Raw genomic sequence first — 20,849 nt, 5'->3', positions numbered from 1 at the left:
AGACTTGTCCAAACATGCTGATGCCTAATGGCGTACCAAACTTGGTTCTGCTAATGGCATACCAGACTGAGAATGTAGGTGGTGTTTGGTGAATAATTCCTTACCATTAGCAAAGCTGAATCGCAGGAATTGGTTCAAGATAATTAGCTAGTCTAGCCTAACCATAAGAAAATTCCTAGATAAGCAAACGATAGTGAACCCTTAATTACTTGCTGCCTCAAAATGAGGGAGTAGAGTAATGTTGCACGCACATCAAGTGACGATAGGCAGAGTATGACTGGAATCACACCAATATATATGCAGCAAAACCGTGCTTCTCCCCTCATCAAAGCACTTGAACACGATAAACACAGGCTGATCAGGACCATTGCTGCTGTCCAGTGACCGCAGCTTCTCTTCCATGTTGATCATCAAGGCCTCCTACGCCCAGTAGGCCTAGGAGTTGATGCCACATGGATATCATGAACCCATCGGTGCCCAACAGTCTTAGTAGCTTCTGCCTGTCATGTGAGTTAGTGAGTAGTATGACGCCAAGTAGAGCCGTCCTTTGAAGTTGGTAACGGGGAGTGCGGTGGCTGGTGATGATACAAGCACATTAGGTTTTCCAGATTTCGTTCAACATCTGCTTGCCTTTTGCCTTGCTTTAACTAACATATGCGCCAGCTCACTAAGTTCAATGGTAGAACATACCATTCTGATTAGTTCTCAGTGACTAAAATATACAGACCTCCGATTTCCTTTCTGTGCCAAGGTGTCATGTCCCACCTATCCGATCAGCTGATCTAACCTCATCTGAAGAATCATTCAGTTCAGGAGTTGCTTGACTGCCATCAGTTCCAGAAGGTTGCATGATCTGTATCACTGCGTTTCTTCATCACCATCAGAAGCTTGCATCTCTGCGGTTCCTTCATCACCATCGGAAGCTTGCATATCTGTGGTTCCTTCATCACCATCAGAAGCTTCTTTGCATTCTCTTTCCTGGCGAGCGATGAGAAGGCTGCATGACTTGCGCAGATGTAGCAGCTTCATCTTCATCTGACGCTCCACCAGACTTTCTTTTCTTGCAAACATACATGTCCTGACCACTGTCTTCATTGGTGGGAACTTCATTGCCGTCATCCGAGCAAGCCAGAGATCGACTTGCACATGTACCATTTTCAATTCTGGGCTCACTGGTGGGTTGGGGATCCTTGAAATCCCCAACCATTACTGGCGCTAAGTAGCGTCTCTAACTGTGTTCTAACAGAAACTGCCACAGCAACTGCATGGTCACAAACCACAGAGTCACTGGGTAGGCAATGGACAACATTTGCCAGTGCCTGGTAATAGCGAAGTAGAGCCAAGGATGGTGGTGCCAATCCCCTGTGGCGGCAAACCTTAGTGGACTTCATTACATGTTTGCAAAGGTTTCCCTTCATTGACCAGCTACAATCACACAAAGAAAGCTCAGAACCTGGGTTCACTATGGCATGGGACCTCTCCTTATCTTTCTGACAGACCACTTTAGCATAATTATCTTCTATGACAATATCAGAATCTGGAATTTGTAATCCCTGTTGCCATTGATTTGGGCCATTTTTCCACTCACTCCTCCAGTAACGAGAAAAGGTGTCCTTCCCAGAAAATCCATCCAACCAGTAGTAAGAATGAACCTTTGTACCCAACTTATGAACCAACCAATCTGCACGCTGATAGATGCTTTCATCTGCCTCATTCAACAGCCGAACTTTTAGCAGGTGATGGTAAGTCTCAATTGCTGAAGCTATCTCAGCAGTAGCCAACGGGGTGCTCTTCAAGACAGTTGTCCATGCCTCTGGCAGACACATTAAAGAGTTGAATTAGAAAACTCATCCAAAAACCTAACAAGTAAAATCAAGATATGGCAGGTAAAACAGGTAGAGGCAAAGGAACATGGAATAACCAAGTCTTGGAAACCATAGAGCTTTGAAGTAGTCCAGAAAACTAAAGCAATCAACAAAATCTTCCAGGAAGGCTTCAAATAATTCCACACGACCATTTCCTCTGCAGATACTGGATATTACATTCCCAAGTCGTTTAGCCATCATTGAACGCTTCTCAAAATCTGAGCACTTGTCTAGCAAATTTTTATGCCAAGCATGCCGGATACGCCATATGGTAATCAAAACTGGGCAATGGAACACTTCCCTGTTCAACAGAATACATACTCAGGCACCCAGACCCGAGGGGAAGAGTACACTGGTAGAGAAGCATCAGTTACCTTATAGTGCGCACATCGGTCAAGGGATCATCAATAATGAAGCCACCCAACTGCCATGTCGGATCTTTTGTACGAACCCGGTCATAAAGAGCACCCATCCATCCATACATTTCATGATGTGTAAAATTGGGAGTTATGATCCAAGCAACAGGAATCACATTTTTCTTCTGGTCGAAAACAAGGATACTATGTACAAGATACTGCAAAATAGCAAACAGCAATACTAATATCAAATCAAAGGAAACTTTGAACTACTAAAAAATAAAAATGACATTGACAGACCTTCAACTTGTTTGTTCCAAACTTTGAATCAGAAGCAAGTAAACTGTGGTTGCCATACTGAATCATCTGCTGTAGCTGCCAATCTGTCTGAATGCCCAAGACAAAGCTATCCCTGTCCGTAAAATCTTCAAAGAAAAATATGTAATCCTGGTGATTCTCAACCAACATGTTAATACTAACAGCATCATCTTCATCAAGTTCATAACCAAAACGCCGCATTTTCCTCTCCATCCTCCTAACATATCTGTGCGTAAGAAGATCATCACGGTTTGACGGCCCTCCTTGCCTTTCAACCATTTCAGTATGTCTCTGCATTATGGTCTCAACAGGAATACCAACATAGAGCAAAGACATAACTTCAACACGTAATTCATCAGATATGTAGGGTGCAAACATTGCTTTCGTCCCAATAGCCATCTTGTCCATGGGACCATGGCAGGGTGAGCCTTTTTTATCTACATGCTTATTGTGGTTATAAATCACAAGAGCCAATGATGGTTCAGCAATCAAACGCTTCACAATAAAATGGCAAACACATCCCCTTTTTGTATTAGGACGACCAGCAGGTGTCTTCTTCTTTCCACGAGAGGCCCTGCTAGGGCGGACAGCACCACCACTTCTATAATCATCTGGACCGAAAGAGCACCAATACCTGCATGCAATGGTGTCAAAATGACACATGTTCTATTTAAATTATAGTATCTCAAACAAGAAATAAGGTAAGAAAAGATGAAGGCAGTGTAATAAAATAGTGATAGCCTAATTATCTTTAGTGTGGAGATGCTAAGGAAAAGCTGACAAGATGAACGAACAGCTTCATTTCCTAGCATTAACATTAGGCATGCTTCCATTTACTTACAGAATATACTCGAGTATCCCATCAACTTTTGGTTTGCAGTTCATGGTTGGCTGACGCGTTCTGTGTGCTTCTTTGCGAAATCGTGTTTGACATTCTTTGTTGTTTGACTCTCCTCTGACAAAGTCATTCACTCTGGAAAATGGAATGAGTGCAAGCCTGTCCATCGAGTCCTTCCAGCCCACAACCATAGTCCACGTGATATCTGCTGCTGAAAACTCTAGTGTAGTTGGATTCTGAACAGGAAGAGTCAAAATTTCATCCCACCTAGCCATCTGCAACCACAGGATTTGTCACAAATAAGGAATGAAAACAAAGACAATAGCCAATGCAGTACAATGTCAGGTCTATGACTTATTATTGACAAATAAGAGAAGTTATCCATTCAAAGAGGACAGCATACACTAATACTAAAAGACCCCATGTGTAACAGTTAGCTGTATGCATGCATCTTGGTCTAATCATGATACCAACTATTTGTGCTAGCATAGCATGGAATAAGAGCATAGTGCCATTCCTAACACAAGTGATCCATGCCCTAGGTGATTAGGTTTAGCTATATGCTGGCTTAGTTTTATGTTTAAACATAAAAAACAATGAAGTAGCTTGTCCATTTTTATCCTCTTCTATGAACAAAAATGTTGTTTCCCAAATACAGCACTGGAAGTAGTCTCCTCAGAAGTTCACAAAGCAAAGTCATGTCTAGAAAGATTCAAAGTGACTCCATTTCCTCATGATATTTGTTGCTAACAGAGTAAGATCTGTAAAGAAATGCTACACCTTCAGGACAAAAATACTCAGGACAATGATATCGATGAATTGGAGTATCAGATTGCTCACAGCAACCTCTAGGCAGCAACAATCCACAATGATATCAATGAATTGGAGTATCAGATTGCTCACAGCAAGGAAATAACAAGAAAGAATTATTGGATCAATCCAAGAAAATTAAGAGTCTTCACCAGCAAAGGATGTCAATTCAAATCCATACGGATCTCCACACTAGACATCCTAGTGGGGGCAGTAACAGAGCTACGCGCTGAGGCACACTCCCACCTAAAGAGTACTTGGCCATTACTAAAACCAGAAAGTACCAGCACCAAGGCAAAACAAAGTATAGCAAACGCAAAGTTGATACACAATCTGAATTCCACGATTAACGATACATCTTTGTGTTTCGATGAAATTTTTACAAATACCAGAATACTTGTAAATCATTGTTATGCAGGGTTAAGGACCTTAAATCTGTTTATTTTGTACGAATAAAGAGTATATATGGTTTGCTCCAAGGTTCTTGTGGTTAGGTTGATAACCGGTGCTACCACGCAGACGCAAAACGGGCAAGTGGCAGACTAGTGCTACAGAATGTTGATGTTGTAATTATGGTGCAGCTAACTTATATAATCAGCAGTTAGCAATAATTCGTATTTTATTCTTACTACATTGTGGAACTTCAGGTTTTGAAGTTGAAAATCTTCTTTTTCTTATTTTTGTGAGAAAAAGTCTTTTTTTTCCAAACTTCATACTCCCTCCATTCCATGAAACATGTCGGAAGTTTCTCTAAACTTGAATGTATCTAGGAGATAAAAAAATGTCTAGATACATCTGAATTTAGACAAACTTCCGACATGTTTAATGGGACGGAGGGAGTTTTTTTTAGAGGATTCTTTTTCGAACTACAAATAGTATCATTTTTAAGGGGTTCAAATACCTAACTGTCTCGTTCCCTATGGAGTCTGGGCGCAACGACTATAGCCAATAGGAAGGCATGGAGAAGATCACTCGTTATGCTCCTTTCTCCGAGGCACACACACAAGCACAACGGCCTCCATTATATGCTCTAAGTCATCATTTGTTGTCCAACATTAACAAGATGCAAATTGTAGGCACTATAAAGATGCTCAATGCACATACTAAAAATAATTCATCAAATCTACAAACTTGATGCACTTTTGATCTAAGCTGCGATCAATTGTTATAGTTTATATATTGCATAGAGATTTTTTGCGCAATGAATACATAGCTCAATAAAACAACTATCTACAGATGAGAAAGCCTTCCAACTGAAAAGCTGCTGCAAATGAGCCAATGTCAGGGGGCAAACGCTACTGAGACACAACAGACAAGGCAATCCTACTAGTTTCAAAAGTACTCTGGCCTCTCTTTTTTATCTGCCATATCACATTATGTATATAGAACTAGTGGATCCGTTATTTCATTGCAACTTTTTGGAAAACAAAGATCAAGGACCAGGAGCTCTCACAAGACCTCAACGAGAGCACCAGTTCACTCAGACTCCAGTCAGGAATACATCAATCGATTTGTAAAAGTCACATCAAAATAAATAAATAAACAAATAGACTTTGCCAGTCTTATTCAATGGGGGTGTACATACATATTGCCAAGTAATCTTATACTCCCTTCGATTCATATTACTTGTCGATAATATGGTGTATCTAGAACTAAAATGTGTCTAGATACATCCATATTGGCAACAACTATTATGGATCGGAGGGAGTACATATTATTGTTGTAATTGTTGTTTAGGGCTTCAGCTTATGGCTAGAAACAGTACTGAGCAGAGCAAGTCATAAATATGTATGGCCATGTAACTGAACTCGCTGTCTAAAAAGAGGCCATGGGGAATCTAAATTGTGGGGAGAGGTTTTTGGACCGCTAATTGACACCATCTTTTCCCACTACAAATTGTCCAGAAATGCAGGAATCAAGAGTAACTACCACAAGACAAAGATTTAGTAATTCCACAAGACAATGAATATTAAAACTAACAAGATTTTGTTTGCCCAAATTAGTGAAGCAAGTCAAGCGAAATATCAGGATGATATGACACAATACAGTACCTGCAGTCTAAACTCTTATGTTGACCTTGTCAGCAGGATGAGGGATGCTATTATCCACAAAATGCTACCCTTGGGCTGTGGATGCAAAAAGGAACCAGAAAGACAGAGATGAGGATCTTGAATTCACATATTCACATTTGTTTCTAGTTTCCACTGAAACAACAGCATATACACTTGGTAATGCTTATTTATTGCACACAATTTGACCGAACAGATAAATGCTCCAGGCATATACGCGACCACCATACAATATTTCATAGGCAATTGGGAACTATCATAAATGGAACATAATTGTTCAGAATGCCAAGTTTGAGACAGATATGAACGGGAACAGTCAAGTTTATTTATTTCACTCAATTCGGCCGGACAGACAATGGTCCAGGCACATACAGGCCAATTCAACTGTGCACCTGACATAGGATATATACTAACACTGCTTAAGCAGTCTTGATCGTTACAGAGGATCGTGCTGTCACACCGAGGCTGGAACATCAGAACATGCATATTGTACTGGTAATGCTAGGAGAATGAACCTACGAAGCTAAAACTATTTATTCATGTGAATGGACACCCTCATTTTTGTGAGTGAGCACAGCACAAAAATCGGTTTCTGGTCACCACACATCTACATGTACAAACAGGAATGCAAACTAATAGCAAGGGCCTGCCTGCAATAGCAGTTATACCATCCGTATGTGTAAACATCATTAGCTAATAAAAGAATGCTTGCTATTCTCTCGTGGCACAATAGAATGGCAAAGGCTCCAGTCTCCCCAAATATACACACACACACGCACTGCCAACCTACACTGATTACAAAAGGAAATCCAAACTGTATTCCCTGTCTGTTTTAAATCTCTGTGCGTAATTACAATGCTACTAGAACAAACTTGCTGTGGCCTGACAACTCAGCTGCGTGCAGATGTACAGGTATCTAGCCTTGTTCCCGTGGTGGACTTTCCCTGTGTCGTACATCACCGAGACTGGTAGCTAGTAGGGCACATGAGATTGGGGAGAGAAGGGGAAGGAGGTTGTGCTGATGTGCTCACCGGCCGGCAGAAGCAGCTCCGGCAGGAGACATCGGCAGGACACGGGAGGGTTCGATGGAGATGAACATGGCTAATAAGTAAGAACAGTCGGTCCGCCGCCGCCGTTTGCCCTCCCGGGGAGGGGGGCGGGCAGGGGGGATAAGGGCGGGGACGGGGAGGAGGGCAGGGAAGGGAGACGGGGAGGGAGAGGGAGGCCGAACCTGCGCGACGCCGCCGGGGCCTGTGGTCGCTCGCGTGAGAAGGGATGGCGGCGGTCAGGGGAGGGAAGGGGAGGCGGCGCTCTGTTTTTTTTTGTTTTGTTTCTGGAGCGAACCTGTACACGATTTCGACGGGATGACCTCCGTATCTAGCGAGCAGCCAAAGGCCGCACCAAGCGGCCTCCTCAGCTCGATCTATCCGGCGTTTTTGCACACCGTTGTTTGAGGAACACGCTTAGAGATATTTTTATATCTCAACAATATATGGTGACAGTACAAGGTTGTTGGAAAGTTATCACCATGAAAATTCACAACACTTATTACGAAAATACACCGGTGCACTGAATATGGGATCAAGTTGATATCTCCACCATTGCATGACATACAGATGCCAAAAGGTGAACCCGCATATGTGTCCACTCATATGAGAAGACACTACTAATCGAAAAACGAACACAACTTTCACACATTAACTGCAAATGAGTTTTTTTTTTCATGTTTGACTTCCTCGCGACGAACTCTTCGAAATTAATCTAATATTTAATATTTCAAAATTTATTTCGTGAACTGCATCTACAAAGTCATCTATTGTTTGCGTATGTAGTCCTTAAACTATGTATATGTAGTCCTGTGATACGTCATGCTGGATTTATAATGTCCTTCCAAATTTATTTAGATTGCTTTTACACACGTGACATATGTAGATTATCTTTTACGTGGGGTACCATTGACTCGAATCTCGAGGAACGGTATTATTATAGGAGGAGAAAATGCATTGTGTCATTCTTGACAAAAAAAATGCATTGTGCACCTTAACCCGAGTGGTTGAAATTTGTTAGCAACAAAGGTCCATTTGCATTTACATTTCTCTCTAACAAAGGTATAGACATTATTTTTTTTAACACTGAGAGGGCTCAATGACCCCGGTGGAGTTGTCATTGAATTGGACGTCGAAGGTACATTTTACGAATAGGCACATTATCATCACTCGCTTTAAAAAACCTATAATTCGAGAATAAGGCCATCACTTTTACAAAAAAAACTCCCTAGAAGAAAAGAGATAAAAGCAATCAAGGACAAAGGTGTCTCTGGCACCGAACGCCGGCGAGCTCGAGGCGTTTCCGCCGAGCTCCAAGAGCAGGTTGCTCATGAGCTCTCTTCCTACGCCAAGATCCGGACACTGGTTGCTTCCAGAAGGCCGGGGACGAACCACTTGGTCTTCTAGAGGCGTCGAGCTGCAGCGACGAATCAACAAGGCCTCCAATAGGGAGGTTGAGTTTGGGCCACCTTCTTGGCCGAGAATCATGGCGACCGATGTGGTCACCATGTATTGCACATTTGCACTCGAGGAAGATCGAACCATCGCTCCAGGATGCGGCTCCTTCGATCCATCAGCAACACCAAGGAAATCCTCTCCATCTCCACCTCCACGGTGGCTTGAAAGAGAAGAGAACCTGGTGGTGCACACGCATCAAAAGAGCTACCGACGAGCTTTATTGAATGGACGTAGAAGCTCCACCACCACCCGCCTCCGTCTCCATCCATCGGAGCTCCACGAGCAGCAGCGCCGCCATCACCATGAAGCAGCTCAAACTTCCCGGCAGACAAATCCCCATCGGCATCACGCCAGACTTCACTTGGGAACAAACTACACCTAGACTGGATCTAGCCTTAAACTTAGCAATATGTACTCCGGCGCCTCTCCTCGACCACTATATTGGCAATAACCTTTGCATTTGGCATGTTTGGATAGCTAGAGGTTCCTGCTCGTTGTACATGGCCTAATACATTCCCTCGACACGCCTGGCCCTGGCGGCCCAAATCCGAAACAGGCCCACGCGAGAGAGCTGACAGTGTTCCCCACTCGTGCCCCGCCGCTCGCCGTCCCTCGCTTCCACTCCCCGCTCCGGCCGCCCCCCGTTCCTCGCTGCCGGCGCCTACGCCGCAACGCAGATGGGCGGCGGGAGGAAGCGGCGGCGGCAGCAGCGCGACTGCTCGGACGCGCCGCCGACGATGCACCCGCGCAACCGCTACGCCTCCTCGGCGCCGGACTTCGCGGCGCTGGCGGCGCTCTACCCCTCCTTCGCGCCCTTCGTCTCCGTGCCCGCGGGGGGAGGCCGCGCCGCCGTCGACTTCACCGACTTCGCGGCCACGCGGGAGCTCACGCGCGTCCTCCTCCTCCACGACCACGGCGTCAACTGGTACCCCCAACCCCTCCTCTGAACCCCTTACGCGCGTCTGCTGCTGTTCCCGTCTCGGCTGCACCTGTTCGCTCCCATGGAACTAGCTGAGGTATTCGTCTCTTTGGTGTTGTGCTGCCGTGGAATTAAATGCAATGGCGTTCCTGAATTCCACCGACTGACTGAAGCATCAAGCTCAGCATGCTGCGTCTCGGTTTCAACTTTCAAGGACCTGTGCCTGACGCACTCATCGAATTATGAATTGCTAACGCTGCTCTCAGAAGTTTTGAGATGACTTCAGAGCTCGGGAGGCTGGTATTTTGTGTACATGGTAGTGCTGTGCACAACATTTCGTAATTGACAAGAGACCATTTGATTTGTCTTGCAACGGTACTTGCATAATACTCTCTCCGTTCCATATTAGTTGTCGCTGATTCAGTAAACAGTGGACTATTTGTATTGAACAAAATCTGCCAAAAAGTATATGATGCTATTGTATTATTGTTCAGCTTTACGAGCAATGCCACTGGGAACTTCTATAGAGAGCGGTCCATGTAAAAAATGGGTGCTCAACTTACATATAACATGCCATAGCAAGATGTCTATGCTTTCCACTTCGGTCTCTCTGTACAGAGGTTGTCTTGTTAATTCGTGGTGCTGTGCCAAATTGACCCTCTTATCTTTTGTGGTAAGACATCTCAGTAAATATTTTACATGATTTTCTCAAGTTCAAATCATCTGATGTAGGAAAATTGTATAACCAAAGTTCAAATATGATCCTTGTTTAGCAAAATTGTCAGCTGCCAGTTTGCTAACCGTAAGAGATTAAGTGTCACTTGATTTTCAAAAAAACCATTCAATTTTGTATGCCGTGCACAGTATGTCCTCATATGCTGAGTATGTTCTTTTCTATTTTCCATGCAATACGGTTTGTGGTAAACACCACATCTTGTTATGTGACCATGATATATATCGCTACTACTATCAGGTGGATTCCAGATGGACAGCTTTGCCCTACTGTTCCAAACAGATCCAACTACATCCATTGGATTGAGGATCTCCTCTCGTCGGATCTCATACCGCGAATATCCAACTCAAGTGAGACAGTGAGGGGTTTTGACATAGGCACAGGTGCTAATTGCATTTATCCTCTCCTCGGAGCATCATTACTGGGCTGGAGCTTTGTTGGATCTGGTACATTTTTATCCTGTGTACGGGAAGTTTCGTGAAGCGTAAACTAGGGATCTCTTAGTAACCTACTTCGGTAAATTAGAAGGATCTATGCTCAGTGATTTTTCTTTGCAGATGTTACTGATGTTGCTCTTGAATGGGCTAAGAAGAATGTGGAGAGCAATCCACATCTAGCAGGTCTAATTGAGATCAGAAATGCAAATGAAGTACCCTGTTCTTCCAAGTCTGAAACAGTTGCCGAGGAAGCAGTCAGGGAGAGCACTTCAGAGCCAGTGGAGAATGTGGTGCGATCAATACCACCTATTCTCGTGGGTGTTGTGAAGGATAGTGAGATCTTTGACTTCTGTATGTGCAATCCACCTTTCTTTGAGAGTATGGAGGAAGCTGGCCTTAATCCAAAAACTTCTTGTGCTGGAACTGCTGAAGAGATGGCTTGCCCTGGTGGTGAGCAGGCCTTTATAACACTGATAATTGAAGACAGTGCTTCCCTTAAGAACTCTTTCAGGTAATTCGAATCTACAATCTACTCTTGCAATGGCCATAGTTTGTTATATTTTTTTTTCTGTTGTTCACAGTATTACTTAACTTTTATAGGTGGTTTACATCAATGGTTGGCAGAAAAGCAAATCTAAAATTATTAGTATCGAAAGCCCGTGCAGTTGGGGCCTCAGTTGTAAAAACTACCGAGTTTGTGCAAGGACAAACAGCTAGATGGGGCCTTGCATGGTCATTCATTGCTCCAAGAAAAATGGTTGTAAGATCCAGTATACCAGGAAAAGTCCACTATTCTTTCATGCTTCAGGTGGGCAACATGTCACCTTTTGCTCCTTAATCATGCATGTTGTTGCTTACAGCACCTACGTCCAATTTGATATACCTTTGGTTTTATCTGTCTCACAAAAGGTTACTGTTCTTCAATGAGATACTTCATCTTTGACAACCTGTCTTTCTCAACTATCTTCTCCAGTTCTCATTATTGTGATCTCTGCATCGTGAATGGCATTTAATCTGCATAATAGTAAATAAATAGTTGAGTACATCTCATCTTTATTTGTAACCTTTTTGTATCCTTGTTGGATTTGCAATTAGGTTGCGTTAAGACTGCTGGCTAGCCTGACATAAAACTCCTTTCGTCTCATCAACCTATATTTATGTTTTAGTTATTGTTACCACTAATCCGCTACTATTTTTCACTATTGCTTCCTTGTTTAGTGTAATGTTTATACATGATGAGTTTCAGGGTCTTCATCGCGGAAATGGTGCATTTCAGGTGTTGAAGTCAGCTGAGGCATTTTTCTGTGCATCTAATCTATCATGTAAAACTGATTCTCTGTCATTTTCTATTGACGTAAGAATCCTTATTAAGTTTCGACCTTTTCATTTTCTTAAATTACTTGAGGACAGAGACCCACACTGATCTGCCATTTTTGTACTTCTGTAAAATCTTAGTATGTCAATCTCTTGCTTGTTTAGGTTACATTGTCAGATGAGCAGACTGAGGCTGCAATATTGGATGGTGATGACCTTCCTGGTTCTATTGAAGACAACTCTACAAAGCTCCATAGCACTGTTACAGGGTCATCCTTCCGTATTTCGGTATGTTGATAATATATTGTCTGTATATTGCTTATCTCGTACCTATTTCGATGTTGCCTCCCAAACAATTTATAAATTTACTTCTGCATAGGTGTTTGAACAGATGCCCGGCACACTGCTAATCAGAGGTTCATTATTGAATAAAGCACTCTCAGGTACCCTTTGTTCTGTATGTCAAAAATATCACACTTCTCGGACAAACTTGTAGACCCTTTTCGGATTTCTTCAATATATGGCATGCTTATATTTTCTTGTTCTTACAGTTATTATTTATGTTTTAGTTTCGTTTATCATTTTCAACATACGTGTGGGCCTAGATTCCGAGATGTTTATAACGGAAAATGAGTTCAGGATACTGGTTGACCACACAATCCAAGATATATTACTGAGTAGCATAGAGTTTTTGGACAAGCACACCATGAAGACTTAAAAAAACTACCAAAGTGACTGTCTGATTATATTTTCGGACGCACTTGTAGACACCTTTCTGGCTTTCTTCAGTATATGGCATGATTATATTTTCTTGTCCTCGTAGTTTTTATGTTGGGGTTTATTCTATCGTTTTCAAATACGTGATGGTCTAGATTCCGAGATATTTAAAACAGAAAACGAGTTCAGAATACTTGTTGACCACACAATCCAAGATATTTACTGAGTAACATAGATTTTCTGGACAAGCACCCCACGAAGCAGAAAAAAAAAACTACCAAAGTGACTGTCTGATGTGGAAAATGTTGGTCCTACAGTCCTGCTAATAGTTGTCTATCCATTAAAGAGGGGTGGCAGTGGTACTGATGCCTCACTAGTTTTGTTGACTGGCTCTGACAGCTGCTAGTTTGGTAAAAGCATGACGGCGACATAATAATGACATTTTGACGTGCTAGTGACCATTGGGAGAGGTTGAATGGTTGGTCTGTAGGAAGCAGAGCCTACAGATCCGGATCAAATGGCATGTTGGTTTTGTAGGAGCTTCCTCTGTTATGGACCGTCCTTTCCATTGACAATATTTAGGTGTGCAAGAACTTGTAGACGATCTCTTATGTGAATAAGATATCACTTCTAATATTCAGATTGCATGAACCCAACACAGGATACATACTTTCCTTTGTGCCGCATCTGCATTGCATATGCATATTCATGCGTATTTTGCTCATTATTTTGGCACCAACTCCAATGGATTCTAAACCCAGTAGAGAGTTCAGTTATGAATGTTGACCAGATAGCGCTTCCACACGATGATCTCTCAGACACACTGCACTGTAGTTCTCCAGATCGCCAGTAACACATAAAGCTCGAGTGTTTATTTTGTTGCTGTGGTGATACCGTCTCTGAACCACTTGTTCTGTGTGCAGGTACGTTCTCATCATTGTTCTCGCAGCTGGAGGAAACACTTAAGCTGGAACTTGTCAGTAAGGCCCGGTAGTTCAAGGCCATCCATCCATGTACCCTTAAACTAATCATGAACCCTACTATGATAATCTCCTGGGTGACCTCCACTTGTTTGAATTCTTTTGGACGCCAAGATATGTGAAGCGTGGGCATCATGAGACAGCAATGGCCCCAGCTGGTAGCCACAAGCAAGCAGAGGTTCTGTCTGAGCTTGTGGTTGAAGGCAGCCTGCACTACACCAAATTCCATCTTTGGGGCTGATGCTTATTACGAGCATGTTACTGTCCCGTTGCCTATCCAGGTCTCGAAAACGACTGGAGGACGCGGTTCGAGAACCTTGCTTTATTCCTTCCAGATTCTGCAGCGACATCCACCCCTTTGTTTTGTGACAGTGTCTGCGATGCTTATAGAAATACATCGCGTCTGGCTGCAGTGTGGTTGCTGTCATTTTTATCTAACGTTGTTTCGGAGACATTGCATTTTTGACGGTATGGCAGCTGATTTTGAGAAGCATCTTTTAGTTATTGGATATGTTCACTTTCGGCTGCTCCTTTTACCAATCTAGAGGAATGGCTTTATTGCATCTTGAACTTTCATCTCGTATTGTTTTTTCTTTATTATGCTTTTTTTTTTTACAATCAGTACCACATATATTCATAGTAACAAATAGTACATGGTAGAGATACATGAGCTGACTCCAACGATTACAAAATAAAGTCTAAAATATACTAACAATTCTTCGATGTCTTCAATTTTTTTCTTCTTCAAGAACATAATCTTGTACTCTTCTGAAGGCAGCCAAAGATAGATAACGAACCATAGACTTGTAAATACCGACGAAGGTTCTCCCAAATTTTAATTTGAGCCGCAATGCCAAGGCTGCGTGCACGCGCGCAACCATTAAAGCAGTCTTTCAACATCGGCAAGGGTACCAACACCAGTATATCAAGGAATAACAACTGACTAGCCTTGTCGATGTCGATGGAGAGCCGAGAATATGAATCACCATTATCAAGGACGTAGCAGCCGGGACAAAAACTGCGAGGATAATCCTCCTCGCGGCAATAACGACAGAAGATCCAAAATTGATCTGGCGAAGCAATATTTAAAGGTCCATACCTAGAAGATTGTAATCTTTCAACACCACCATTGATATCGGGAAGGAGATCTCGTCGTCGAACGAAAGCCCGAAGATCACTTATTGCAGACGATGCCATCTCCATTGAGAGGAAACCACAAGAAGACAACTACCAAAATCCTAACATAATCAACTGAAAACACTACTTTTATTGGAAACTCCACGCATAGATCAGATTCCCCACTCCTCCCGACGCCGGCGAAGCCGACTGGAGGAGGGAGAACCAATCTATGGAAAAGGCTGAAGTGGAGGCGGCTAGGGTTTTGGAGAGGCGGCGGCTTTTTTCTATTATGCTTTTATTACATGACTATTAAAGGTACTCCCTCTAATCCATACTAATTGTTGATGATTTAGTACAATATACTAAATTAACGATAGTAATTAAAGAATCAGAGGGAGTAAGGCTATCTTAGTTGGTATCATGCACCTTAGCCCCAAAAAAAAAATACTGGTGTGATAGCTAACTAAGGAGGAGAGAGATGATTAGAGTAACATAGGCAGTTCCGTCATTACGATAAAACTGAATGTAAATAGATTTTGTATACAATTTTGCATTGATATTCTAAAAATTAATAATATAATAAAATCATGATATTACTACATAACTACATGAAATCATGCATTATAAAGATAGTACTCCCTATGTTTTAAAAAATTGCTCAAGTTTATCTAAATATGATTGTATCTAGACATGTTTTTAGTGCGTAGATAAATCTATATCAAGAAAAAGTTGAGCAGCTTCTTTTGGGACCGATGGAGCATCATATACATTGATATCTTCATGATATTAAATTATTAGTATATTTTCTTTATCGAAAATATGTGTGATATTACTATATAATATTCCACCATAGACACCTAAATAAAATAATGCAGCATTGCATTGTCCGTACCGACGTTAATTTGTTTGACAGCGCGCCCCGGTGTTGTACATGGAGGCCGAGGCCGCGTGCCAGTTAACATAGCTTGACCAACCCTCCCATTGCGTGATGTGCACCTGCCACATGGTGTCGGCCAGTGTCCGACCTTTCTCCCATCGAATCTACTGTTGGACCTTGCCTACGTCGTGGAATCACCGTTGTGGGCGCAGTGGTTCAAGGCTGAGCACGACGCTCAACGTCAATCCATCGAGGCCCACCTAGAGAGCCAGTACAACGACGATGATGACTCCGAGCGCTACAAGGAGGAAGAGGTGTCGGAGCATATCCCGACTGTGAAGGAGGAGACGGAGCAGCCACGGGTGATGGATGAGGCGTGGTAGGGTACGCATTCCCCATCCCAGAGCGCAGGTGGCCGGACTGGTCGCACTAACGTCCGCGTACACCCAATACATGGACCCGTCGCTGTTGCTGCCGCCTTGCGAGCACATTGGAGGACCCGCTGGAGAACGAGGAGGGGGATCCGGTGGGGGGAGCTAGCGAAGTGGGGGTGGCCTCAATGAAGCCATCTAGCAGTCGGCGATGCAGGCCCCGGTACCGCCGACCGGTCCCACCTCCACAGAGTAATGTCTAACCATTGCCACATGTCCTCATCGTTCACCGCCGCATGGCCAATAATAATACTCCCTCCGTTTCAATCTATAGTGCTGATACGTCTCCAACGTATCGATAATTTCTTATGTTCCATGCTACTTTATTGATGATACCTACATGTTTTATGCACATTATATGTTGTATTTACGCATTTTCTGGAACTAACCTATTAACAAGATGCCGAAGAGCCGCTTGCTCGTTTTCTGCCGTTTTTGGTTTCGTAAATCCTAGTAACGAAATATTCTCGGAATTGGACGAAATCACCGCCCAGGGTCCTATTTTTGCACGGAGCTTCCGAAGACCGAAGGAGAGTCGAAGTGGGGCCACGAGGTGGCCGGGGATAGGCGGCGCGGCCCAAGCCTTGGCCGCGCCGGCCTGCCCCCGGGCCCCTCGTGCCGCCTCTTGACCTACCCTTTCGCCTACAAATAGCCTCCGTCGCGAAACCCCCAAGCACCGAGAGCCACGATACGGAAAACCTTCCGGAGACGCGCCGCCGCGAATCCCATCTCGGGGGATTCAGGAGATCGCCTCCGGCACTCCCGCCGGAGAGGGGATTCATCTCCCGGAGGACTCTACACCGCCATGGTCGCCTCCGGAGTGATGAGTGAGTAGTTCACCCCTGGACTATGGGTCCATAGCAGTAGCTAGATGGTCGTCTTCTCCTAATTGTGCTTCATTGTTGGATCTTGTGAGCTGCCTAACATGATCAAGATCATCTATCCGTAATACTATATGTTGTGTTTGTCGGGATCCGATGGATAGAGAATACTATGTTATGGTGATTATCAATCTATTGTTTATGTGTTGTTTATGATCTTGCATGCTCTCCGTTATTAGTAGAGGCTCTGGCCAAGTTTTTACTCTTAACTCCAAGAGGAAGTATTTATGCTCGATAGTGGGTTCATGCCTTCATTGACACCTAGGACAGTGACAGAAAGTTCTAAGGTTGTGATTGCTGTTGCCACTAGGGATAAAACATTGATTCTATGTCTAAGGATGTAGTTGTCGATTACATTACGCACCATACTTAATGCAATTGTCTCGTTGCTTTGCAACTTAATACCGAATGGGGTTCGGATGATAACCTCGAAGGTGGACTTTTTAGGCATAGATGCAGTTGGATGACGGTCTATGTACTTTGTCGTAATGCCCGGATTAAATCTCACTATATTTATCATATCATGTATATGCATTGTTATGCCCTTCTCTATTTGTCAATTGCCCGACTGTAATTTGTTCACCCAACATGCTTTTATCTTATGGGAGAGACACCTCTAGTGAACTGTGGACCCCGGTCCTATTTCTTACATAGCATACAATCTACTGCAATTGTTCTTTACTGTTTTTTTGCAAACAATCATCTTCCACTCGATACGCTTAATCCTTTGTTACAAGCAAGCTCAGGTGAGATTGACAACCTCATCGTTTCGTTGGGGCAAAATACTTTGGTTTTGTTGTGCGGATTCCACGTTGGCGCCGGAATCCCTGTTGTTGCGCCGCATCACATTTCGCCACCATCAACCTTCAACGTGCTTCTTGGCTCCTCCCGGTTCGATTAAACCTTGGTTTCTTTCTGAGGGAAAACTTGCCACTGTGCGCATCATACCTTCCTCTTGGGGTTCCCAACGGACGTGTACATCTACGCGCATCAAGTGCCTATAGATTTTCTGCATTTGTTTCATAATATAAGAGTATATCTGTGTTTATTTGCAATATCTCCTCCGTTTCTGTTTCCACTTTCCTTATTTCTCTCCTACTCCGCAAAGGACTCCACATCGGGATCGAGGGATCGGTAGATCGGGAGTATTTCTGCGATCGTGGTTCGGCTCTTTAGGGGGTTTTGTGTTAAAAAATGAGTTGCGCTAATTACCGTGCAGAAAATCTATAGGCACTATAGATTGAAACGGAGGGAGTATGTATTTTTTTGTTGACCAGACTTTTATGGCCATAGGTATTGCTTTTTTTTTCGGGCTGCCGTTAGGTGCACAGCCACCCCAAACGGACATGGGCACAAACGCAACCATGTCGAACACACGACATGACGCTTGTTAAGAATCTATTCCCTCCGTCTAAAAGTACTCCCTCCGGTCTCTTTTAATTGACTCGGATGTTGTAGAACTTTGTACTAAATTCGAATCAATTAAAAAGAACTGGAGGGAGTAGATGAATGTATCTAGATGCATTTTGTTTAAAGATACATTTATATTTATATAAAATTGAGACATTTTCGTAGATGGAGGAAGTATATCGTACTTTCGCTGAACTCTGTTGGAATTTTGTCGGGGCCAAATTCTCTGACACAATATCTACGAGTCGTCACCGGGTAAAACAAAACAAACATGGCAACGTTTAACTTCCAGTAGCAGAAACAAAATCGAGATAGATGTTCCTGAAAGCAACTAAACAAATCTACTAAGATTCGATTCCTCTAGACTCCTTCTTTTCCTTTTTGAAACAAACACAAGATATATACCATCTAGTAGTAGACTCCCTGGAGAACACGATGCAGCAGTGCATGGTCGGTCCTACAACGCCGCACGATCACGGCGACCATTGATTCCTTCCCGCGTACGCCGGATCCAACCAAGCCTGGCCCACCGGTCATACTCTCCCAGCGGAACTAACCTGGCGAGAGGCGCTCGTGCTGACAGCTGGCTCGTCCACACGTGCAGAGTCCGGGACCCACACGTCAGCGGCTCCGGCCCGAACACGTCAGCCGAGCCAGCCTCGACCGTCCGTCCAGATCTGACGGACGATCCCAGCCGTCCAGCTGTTCCGCGCGGTTCCCTCGTGCACCCCGCCGCCGCCTATATATACCCGTCGTCTTCCTCCCGCCGAGCAGATAAGATCGATCTGATCGCAGGAGCAGAGGGAGAAAAAGACGAGTTCCACCTAGCTAGGGTTTGGATCGGATCGATCCATGGCGATGGAGGCGAGGATGAAGGGCAGCGTCAAGTGGTTCAACGACACCAAGGGGTTCGGCTTCATCTCCCCCGACGACGGCAGCGAGGACCTCTTCGTCCACCAGTCCTCCATCAAGGCCGACGGCTTCCGCTCGCTGGCCGAGGGCGAGGCCGTCGAGTTCGTCATCGAGCAGGGCGACGACGGCCGCACCAAGGCCGTCGACGTCACCGGCCCCGACGGATCCTTCGTCCAGGGCGGCGGCGGAGGTGGCGGCGGCGGAGGCGGCTTCGGGTCCCGCGGCGGCGGCGGATCTCGCGGCGGGGGTGGATATGGTGGTCGCGGCGGGGACGGCTACGGCGGACGTGATGGATCTGGCGGTTTCGGTGGTGGTGGCGGGTGGGGCGGCCCGAGGAGATCTGGCGGTGGAGGCGCTGGCGGGTCCTGCTTCAAGTGCGGCGAGCCTGGTCACATGGCCAGGGACTGCTCCGCCAACGCCCCAGCTGGAGGCGGATTTGGTGGTGGCGGAGGTGCTGGTGGAGCCTGCTTCAAGTGCGGCGAGCCTGGCCACATGGCCAGGGACTGCGTCAACGGCGGTGGCGGCGGGTACGGAGGCGGTGGATACGGTGGTGGTGGTGGCGGCGGGAGCTGCTACAACTGCGGCGAGCCGGGACATCTCGCCAGGGACTGCCCCACCGGCGGCGGCGGCGGCCGGAGCTACGGCGGAGGAGGCGGCCGCGGCGACTGCTACACCTGCGGCCAGCCCGGCCACATGTCCCGCGACTGCACAGCCAAATGAGTGGTCAACCCGATCTCCTCCCACCCTATAGATCTCGCCTCGCCTAAATATTTCTCGTCGTCGGAGTACCACCGGTCTTAGTTTTGCCGATCTGGGCTAGATCGCCCAGCCGCCCGCCTCTCTTATTTATTTTCCTTCCCCCTCTGCTCCGTTCCTTCCGGAATCCGTCCTAGGGGAAAAAGAAGTCGTCAGTCAGTCAGTGTTTTGCTACTATGGTCTTGTCTCGTTGGTGTTTTAAGAAGAATCGTGATGATGGATTGCTATTTTTTGTGCTGTGAGGAGGAGATCCAATAGATCTCGCTCGATCGCTTTGGTTTCAATCGATGAAGTAAAAGATGTTATCTATGATTGGATTCTCTCTGTGATCTGATATAATTCTCTCTGTGATCTGTTGTTTATCCATTAAGTACAGTTTGATAGAATTCTCTCTGTGATCTGTTCATATGTTAAGTACAGTCAAATAGAAATTCTTTATGTGATCTGTTCATTAATAAAGTACCATTGGTTGAAACAGCTGTTTAATTACAACTTAATTAAGTGAAGTTGTAATTTGCTTTTCATCTGCTGATGTTAGTATATAGGAAAGTCAAGATTTGTTTGGGCTCGTGATCTAGTAATCTAGTACTGTTCAGATGATGA

The 20,849-nt window shown here is 44.6% G+C and overlaps 2 protein-coding genes and 1 pseudogene across 2 annotated transcripts; 2 read left to right on the top strand and 1 right to left on the bottom strand.

The window, feature by feature from the left end:
• Positions 1 to 206: 206 nt before the first annotated feature.
• Positions 207 to 3,674, bottom strand: LOC124691659 (annotated as a pseudogene).
• Positions 3,675 to 9,437: 5,763 nt separating this feature from the next.
• On the top strand, positions 9,438 to 14,262 carry LOC124686320 (RNA N6-adenosine-methyltransferase mettl16-like). Its single transcript, XM_047220286.1, has 8 exons — positions 9,438 to 9,685; positions 10,653 to 10,858; positions 10,970 to 11,360; positions 11,450 to 11,657; positions 12,096 to 12,203; positions 12,329 to 12,451; positions 12,543 to 12,606; positions 13,804 to 14,262. The coding sequence occupies exons 1-8, from the start codon at positions 9,438 to 9,440 to the stop codon at positions 13,872 to 13,874; spliced, it is 1,419 nt and encodes a 472-aa protein (XP_047076242.1). The 3' UTR covers positions 13,875 to 14,262.
• Positions 14,263 to 19,365: 5,103 nt separating this feature from the next.
• Positions 19,366 to 20,555, top strand: LOC124686318 (glycine-rich protein 2-like). Its single transcript, XM_047220285.1, has one exon. The coding sequence runs from the start codon at positions 19,431 to 19,433 to the stop codon at positions 20,208 to 20,210; it is 780 nt and encodes a 259-aa protein (XP_047076241.1). The 5' UTR covers positions 19,366 to 19,430; the 3' UTR covers positions 20,211 to 20,555.
• Positions 20,556 to 20,849: the final 294 nt, after the last annotated feature.

This window comes from Lolium rigidum, chromosome 2 (assembly GCF_022539505.1).
Source record: "Lolium rigidum isolate FL_2022 chromosome 2, APGP_CSIRO_Lrig_0.1, whole genome shotgun sequence".
Classification (NCBI taxonomy): domain Eukaryota; kingdom Viridiplantae; phylum Streptophyta; class Magnoliopsida; order Poales; family Poaceae; genus Lolium; species Lolium rigidum.
The sequence above is the reverse complement of the archived record's forward strand: the minus strand, read 5'-3'. Positions and strand labels throughout refer to the sequence as shown.